At 47.3% G+C, this 8,157-nt stretch overlaps 1 protein-coding gene across 1 annotated transcript; it reads right to left on the minus strand.

The window, feature by feature from the left end:
* Positions 1 to 718: 718 nt before the first annotated feature.
* Timm22 (translocase of inner mitochondrial membrane 22) lies at positions 719 to 7,098 on the minus strand. Its single transcript, XM_075991603.1, has 4 exons — positions 6,561 to 7,098; positions 4,123 to 4,319; positions 3,090 to 3,162; positions 719 to 1,230 (listed from the first exon to the last, which is right to left on the minus strand). The coding sequence occupies exons 1-4, from the start codon at positions 6,796 to 6,798 to the stop codon at positions 1,154 to 1,156; spliced, it is 585 nt and encodes a 194-aa protein (XP_075847718.1). The 5' UTR covers positions 6,799 to 7,098; the 3' UTR covers positions 719 to 1,153.
* Positions 7,099 to 8,157: the final 1,059 nt, after the last annotated feature.

An 8,157-nucleotide genomic window follows, 5' to 3' on the forward strand; every position in this document is an offset into this window, starting at 1 on the left:
GCTGAAGGCAGTCATTCCAGGTCTTTCCTGGGCCTTATACACAGCTGACGGGAGGGCGGAACTGAGTCCACTGATTCCATCCTCAGGAACACACTGCAGTAATGTAGTCCAGTGGCACAGAACAAGGACGGTGTGCGCAGGCCTTCAACATTTGACTTGGGCCGGTAGTTACTGAATGACTGAGCTGGCAGTATAACCACAGCAAACACTCACGCATCTTTAACCTGGGCCGGGGTCTGAAGCCACTGGTTCAGCAAGCTGCAGGCATGACCACCAGCCCAATGGGGTTCTCTACAGAGGCAGAAGAGTTACCAGCATCTTGCAGTGCACCTGAGAACATGGCTAGACTGCTTCTGGGGAGAGGCCTAGCTGACAGTGGCTGGTGACAAAGGTGCAGTTTCCACAAGCCCTGTTTTCCAATCTCTCCACATCTGTGGGAGATACAAAAGCTAAAAAAATAAACTCTTTGTAACAGTACATATGCTCTTTAAAACAGAAAACCAAGAAATGGGAATTTTGCCTACATGTATGAGTAGTGGTGCCTGGTGCCCTCAGAGGGCCTTGGACCCCTGGGATTAGAGTTACAGACTGTTGTGAGCCAGAATGTGAACCAAACCTGGGACCTCTGGAAGAGCAGCTAGTGCTCTTAACCACTGAGCCATTTCACCAGCCCCCATATACTTATTTTTAACAAGGACAGCAAAGACACTAACTGAAATGCTATACTTGCCTGGATGGCGTAAGTTTACTTTGCCCTGCCCTGGTACTCAAGACGAATGCTTACACAGTCTCAAGGAAGAAGAGCTTCCTAGCTATGGGCAAACATACTGCCGCCTCCTTGTTCACAACGAGCTGAGTGAGGTCAGGACTGAGCCTGGGTCGAGCTCAATTCTTAACAGTCAACACGCTGCCTCCTGATCTTTTCACTGCAAGGAGGCATACCTTCTACACTGAAAAACCTGGTTGGAATTCAGAAGTAGAAAAGTATGGCTGCTCCAGTGGCTGGAAGCAGAGAACAGTGAGGTGGTTCTCTCACACAGCCAACTGTAGAGGAAACTGGCTTCGCCCCTGAAGCAATGCCAAGCGTGTAGAAACCGCTCCATAGAAGAGCCCTGAAAGTGGCCGCATCCTCCTTCCTTTCAGGCCATTTCTTTCACCGTAGGTAGTAATCGATTGCAGCAGAGAAAGCAGCAAAACCTCCGCAACCTATGGCCCCGGCCTTCACACCAGCTGCAAAGCAAACATGAGCAGTGTTACCATAGTAACAGGTGCTATACTGGACTTCCAAAAATTTTGCACCACAGATGCAAAGAAACCAATTTAAGCATGTTCAATCATTCAAACTCAGTGTCTCATTAAGATTTCAATGAAGCAGCATATTCCATCCAAATCACTGTGCTTCGTTTAACTATACATTTGCTTGGTTCTCATTCCAGACAATTACTGTTTCCAGTTGTATAGAACTAGCCCCTCACAGTCAAGAAAACTGGTTGAGGGAAGTGGCCCTTGAAATCAAATGAAAGCATAAGGCCTTATACCCTGATGTGTTTATGGGATAAATTCCTGGGAAGGTGATCAAAGCAGCCCTGAAAATGCTACACTACAGGAAGACCAAAAGCTGCTTTGCCAACCATGCATGGCAGTGAGGAGCCAGTGCAGCTTTACTGACAGCACACCACTGGCTCTCAGAGGATACAAGGCTTCTGCTTCGGGTAAGTCAAACTGAGTGATGGAGAGTGGCCCAACAATACGTGCTGCTTCTAGGAAAAGTTCAGGTCCTTGAGGCCAATGCTCCACACTGGAACAGGGAGGAAGTCAGGGCTGGCTTCTTTCCAGCTGATAGTCTAACATTCGAGGATGGCTGCACTTAGCTTTCCTCTGTCGTTCCCTCTGCCCCTTGTATTTGAAATTTGTGTGTGAGTGTGTAAATGCCATGTGTACACGGGTGTCGGATCCTCTGAAGCCACACCTGCAGAGAGCTGTGAGGCTGAGGAACTGAACTCTGTAAGAATAGTACATGCTCTTAACCACTGGGCCGAGCCTCTTCTTCAACCAGCCCCCCCCCCCACCTTGGTCTTTTGAGACAAGGTCTCTTGACTCCTCCTGAGTGATGGGCTTATATGCATGTATCATCATGCCCAGTGTGTACTTAGATTCCAATCAGCAGGAATCTAAGAGTCCCCAACTGCAGAAAGACACAGCTGTTAAAATTCATATACAAAATTAACACTGACCACTGGGGCTGGGGCTGTAGCTCAGTACTAGAATTTATGCTTAGTGTTTACAAGGACCTGGGGGTTCCCAGGACTGTAAAACAAGCAAAACCCTGACGACAGTATTCAATTAAGAAAAATGTTCAGACACTTGAAATGGCAGGAAACGAATTCTCAGCACAGCCTGCAGGTGCGGACAAATGGAGTGCTCGGGGCTGTGACTTAGCTAGGCTTCTGCACCATCCTGCATGCCAACATACTACTTCCCATGAGAGCATCATCATCTCACACACTCAATATGGAAGATCTAGCTCTATGGTTAATCATGGGTAATTTCCCCATGCTTTTGAGAACAGCAGGGGGCACTTTCAGTCATCCCATCCTCAAAAGCTATAAGCATCTGGCCACAATGCCATGATCTCATTCCACACACCAGCAAAGATTTATCTGGGGGCTGGAGAGATGCTCAGCAGTTAAAAGAGCATTTGTTCCTCCTGTAGAGGACCCAGGTCTAGTTCCCACCAGCCACATGTAGTTCCAGCCCAGGGAACCTGATGCCCTCTTCTGACACCAGGCGCACATGTGGTACACAGACAAATTCATGCAGGCAAAACACCCATACAAATAAAAATAAATAGTTTTTAAAAAGGAAGATTTGATCTGGTCCAAAATCTCTGAAGTGCCAAGGATTAGACAGCCTAATGTAGATGGATATATATTAAAGTTCCTAGAACCAAGTGAACATGGAAGCAGCCAGGATTTATTTGTCAGAGGGAAGAATATCAAACATCCTTAGAACACTCATGCTGAGAAATGTCAACATCAGCACGTTGTCCTGGACCACAAAAGAAAACCACTCGAGAGCTGTTTACCAACCTCTGAAACCAATGGCTCCGCCGGTGATGCAGCCGCTGATGACGCTGTTCTTCCAGTCTGACTTTCCCCGGTACTGTGGGTGGAGAGATGCTGTTTAGAGCCAGGGAAACAAGCCAGGCCAGACGGCTGAGGAAGGGCTTCCTGCTGCCTAGTTTACTCCTACCCAAAGGAAACCCTTAGTTTTCAAAAGGGCAGCTCCTAAGAGTTACATGTGCTTATACATGTTTCCTGCAGGTGGCACCAGAGGGTTGAAGTCAAGTCTAGCATTTGGAGGATAATCGAAACTTATGTTCTCCAGTATAATTTTTTAAATCTTACTTCTTTATTTACTTTTTGTGTGTGTAAGCACATGTGAAGGTAAGAGACCTTCTTCCACAGTGTGGATCCCAGGGATTGAACTCGGTGGCAAGTGCTTTAGCCCTTTGAGCCATCTCACTGGCCCTCTCCAGTATAAAACATGAACTACAATGACCTGGGTGGGGATGTGGCTCAGTGGTAGAGCACTTGCCTATTGTGCATAAAACCCCAAATTCAATCCCCAGCACCAAATAAATAGGGGAAAAGATCACTTTTTGCCTATAGAAGATTAAAAAAAAAGAAGCAAACCCCATATTATAAATATGTAAAGAGTTCAATTAGAGACTAATCTAGACCAAACTTTGACATTTTAAAATGCTTGTTTTGAGGCAAAGTGTTCCTATGTAGCCCAGGCTGGCCCAGATCTCCTGCTCCTCTGCTTCAGCTCCTCTGGGAAGTGACAAACACAGAGCACATCTAAGGCTTGACACTGCTAATCTGCAATCCAGGAAGAACACGAGGAACACTGCTCCTGTGTGACGGGCTGCGAATGGTGGCGCGCACCTTTAATTCCAGCACTAGGGAAGCAGAGTCAGGCGGCTCTCTGTGAGTCTGAGGCAGCTTCGTCTACGGAGCCATTCTAGGGCAGCCACTGCTACAGAGAGATTGTAACTTGAAGACAGAAAAGGTGTGTGACGGCAGCAGAGGGATTTCTTAGGAAGGAAGAGGCACTTACAGATTCTACCAGACACTCAGTACACGAGAACATGGCGCCCACGATGGCAAAATTCTTGGCGTATGACATTCCTCTTTGTCCCATGTCTTTCAGAACTTCCTTTGCGGTTGGTGTCCGGTAAGGGTCCTTAGGGTCAAAGCCTACATTAGTATCAATGCCGGCTGTAAAGATTCCAAATGCACCTCCCAGGACAAATCCTAGGAACAAGCAGAGACAAGAGTTCTGCACACTCCGGACTATCATTTTGGGATACTTGAAGACGGCCTTTTTAGTCTCTTACTACTCCGTCTCAGCCCTGCTTCCTCCATAGTCACACTTGCAGCCCCCCCCGAATTCTTCTAGGTTTTCTTCTTCATTTTCCAGTCTTTCAGCTTTAACCCTGTTTCTCTGTAGAGCAGCCACCCTCAAACTCAGCTACCGACTTTGCATACCATTCCCTTACCCATGCCAACATTCGTAACCGTCACCAATGGTGTCACCACACACTCTGGAAAACTCTGTCACAGCAAGTTGGGAAGTAGGTGTTATTGTTCTCTTTGTCTAGCCTTTTTTTTTTTATAATTTATTTAACTTTATTTTATGTGCATTGGTATGAAGGTATCATATCCCCTGGAACTGGAGCCACAGACAGCTGTGAGCCGCCATGTGGGTGCTCTGGAAGAACAGTCAGTGCTCTCAATCCACTGAACCATCCCTCCAGCCCCGTCTAGCTTTTTTGTTTGTTTGAGACAGGGTCTCACTATGTAGTCCTGACTTACCTGGAACTCTGTAGAAGAGGCTAGCTCAAACTCAAGAGATCCACCTGCCTCTGTCTCCCAGGTGCCTGGATTAAAAGTGTGTGTCACTACCACCCAGCTGTCCTCTCTAAACTAAAGTTCAGAGAAGTAACTGTCTCCAAAGCTACATGACTATCATCTATCTATCTATCTATCTATCTATCTATCTATCTATCTATCTATCTATCTATCTATTAATTTGAGACATAGTCTATATAGCTATGTAGACCAGGCTGACCTCAAATTCATCTAGTGCTGGGATTAGAGGCCTGAGCCACCTCCCCCGCCATACCTGGCTTTTACAGGGAGGCTGGGTATTGAACTGAGATCTTCATGCATGCACAGCAAGCCCTTTACCATCTGCACTTTCTGCCTCGCCATTTCTGCATGGATGTCTTACAAGATCAATGTAAGTTCAGTGAAATTAGACTCTCCTCCCCTTCCAAAATGTCTTACTTTCCAATCCCTCCAGCTCCAAACCTCTCTCTTCTGTCTACTACACTTAAGATTTGCTTTTTGTTTGTTTGGTCTGTTTTTTGTTTTGTTTTTATTTTTGAGATTGTGTCTGCATCATGTAATTCCTGGCTGTCCTGGAATTCACTATATATTCTAGGTTGGCCTGGAACTCTGAGATCGGATTGCCTCTTTATCTCCACGTTTTAAGACTTGAACTCCTGCTATTCGGATTTCTTAAATGCTTTTCATTCCCGAGAAATGTAAACTCGTCTACAATTAGTTAACCCTTTTCCCTGCACACTGGAAGAGTGCTGGACGTTCTCAAATCCTCCAGGTTAATTAGTGGGTTTTTGTTTGTTTTTCTTTTTTTTTAAAAAAAATATTTATTTATTTATTTATTTATTTATTTATTTATTATGTATACAATATTCTGTCTGTATGCCTGAAGGCCAGATGAGGGCGCCGGACGTCTTTACAGATGGTTGTGAGCCACCATGTGGTTGCTGGGAATTGAACTCAGGACCTTTGGAAGAGCAGGCAATGCTCTTAACCACTGAGCCATCTCTCCAGCCCCCTGTTTGTTTTTCTAATGTCCCATTCCACCCCACGCCGACTGTCTAATTACACTGGCCTTAAGTTTTTCATTTGTTGTTGGTTTTTGGTTTGGTTTGGTTTTTGAGACAGGGTATAACGTAGAACTGGCTGTCCTGGAACACTCTTTGTAGACCAGGCTAGCCTCGAACTCACAGAAATCCATCTGCCTCCGCCTCCCGAGTGCTGGGATTAACCTCAAACTTCTGGCTTGAGGACCTTTGCATTTGCAATGCCCTATGTGTCTGCAGCACTCTTCTGCCCGGGGTCCAGAAATTCTCTACCAGGGCTCCTGTCACTGTCACCCATATTCCACTGCCCAGCACACGACAGTTGCTTAAGTCACAACTGTTTGAATGGACAAATGAATGAACAAAAGCAGATACTTAACAATCTGCAGGCCCTGGCTGTAGTTCTGATTCTCCGTTCCGATTCCCAACAGTGAATGTTAACCCCAGGATTAAGAGAGGCATCTTCGGGTTCATTGAGGCAGTCGGGGGGCAATCAAGGTCGAGACCCACAAGTGATTCGCCTCCCAGGCGCGGGGTCTTAGCAAAGAACCCCAAGGCCCTCCAAGTCCTCAGCCTCCCAGGGGTCCCACGAGCCTCGCCTCACCTCCCACGCAGGCTAGCACAGCCTTGAAAGCGCAACTTTCCATCGCCCTCTCGATCATCTTCTGCTCCTCGCTCTTGGAGGGACTCGGGATCCCGCCCAGGCTGCCAGGCTCCAGGAGCCGGGGCTGACGCTTGTCACCCACCAGGTACTGCAGAAGAAGGCTGTACTGCAGCGGAGCTTCAGCGGAAGCTGCCGCTTCGGGAGCTGAAGCCCCGGCCTTTGGGGCAGCCGCCGCCATGACGGTAGGAGCTCTAGAACCTTTCGCGTCCTACTTCTCCCAGCAGATTCCACACGCTTGCCTAGGTGTCCAGCCATCGTGACGCAGCGGCAGATTCGCCACATTGAGGAAGCTGCGGTCGCAAAAGTTGGCCTGTGCACCAGCGTCAAGGAGGTTACAATGTTTCCCCAAAGCCTCTTGTAAATACTGACTCGAGTCTGTAAGGCACTGCTAAAAGACTCACAACAAGATTCAGGGTCTCCAGAACACCCCTATCAACTAGGTGACTCCAGTGCAGTGCGTGCCGGGATTTGTAGTTCTAACTTCAAACATCTAACTACATTTCCCAGAAAGCTGTGCGTGCGCTCGCCCGGCCGCTTCCTCCAGAAAGAAGCTCTAGTTGGTAGCAGACGAAGAAAGGCCGGGCTCCCGCTAGACTGCAGTTTTTTGAACATCCAGCAGGAGGCGTGCGTGCCCGCTTTGTTGCCATGTCAAGCTGCAGCGATCCTGCGCCACCTCAGTCAGGTAGAACTACAGGCTGGTTGGTATTCTGCGATCAAATAATGGTACGTGCTTTGCAAGCAAATGTTGAACCATGGCATAAAGGTGCTTAATAGATATTTTATTATATAGTTAAACCTTTGAGGAGAAAGAAGGGACCAACAAAGAGCTGGGTGGTGGTGGCACATGTAATCCCAGCAGAGGCGGTTAGATCTCTGAGTTCGAGGCCAGCCTGGTCTGCAGAGCCACACAGAGAAACCCTGTTCTGAAATAACTAACTAAATAAATAAATAAACATTGGGGATTGTGGAGGGGGTGAGGAAGAGGGGAAGAGAACATGAGGGAATGGCAGACTGTGGTAGCTGTGATTCTGATCCATGCGCAGCAAAAGCTCTACCACCACACTACGCCTTCAGTCTCAGGCTGTCAATTCCTTTCTCTGTTTTAGCTAAGACAAGCACTCATAAAACCAGAAATGATTACAGATGCATGTTTAGTGTCTAAAAACCTCTGAGTTCTTGCTTCTGCCCCCACCAGGCCATCAAGCAAGCTAAGTCTGAAGTTTCCAGTGGTTTCTTAGCTGTCAATTGTCCTAAACCTCTCGGCCACTTTCTCCTTTGATGTTTTGTCAGGGCTGTTTTTGAAACATTAAAGTGTGTGTGTGCGTGTGTGTGTGGCGTGCACACGCGTGTGAGTGTTTACGTGTGCAGGTGCCCACAGAGGCCAGAAAAAAGTATCAGATCCCCTGGATCTGGAATTCAGGTAGTTATGAGCCACAGATTTGTGTTGGGGATTAAATTTGGTGGACGAACAGCAAGTCTTCTTAGTCGCTGCGCCATCTCTCCAGCCTGATTTCCTCAATTTTGATTGAGCTTTCTC

This window comes from Microtus pennsylvanicus, chromosome 11 (genome assembly GCF_037038515.1).
Source record: "Microtus pennsylvanicus isolate mMicPen1 chromosome 11, mMicPen1.hap1, whole genome shotgun sequence".
In the NCBI taxonomy this organism is placed as follows: Eukaryota; Metazoa; Chordata; class Mammalia; order Rodentia; family Cricetidae; genus Microtus; species Microtus pennsylvanicus.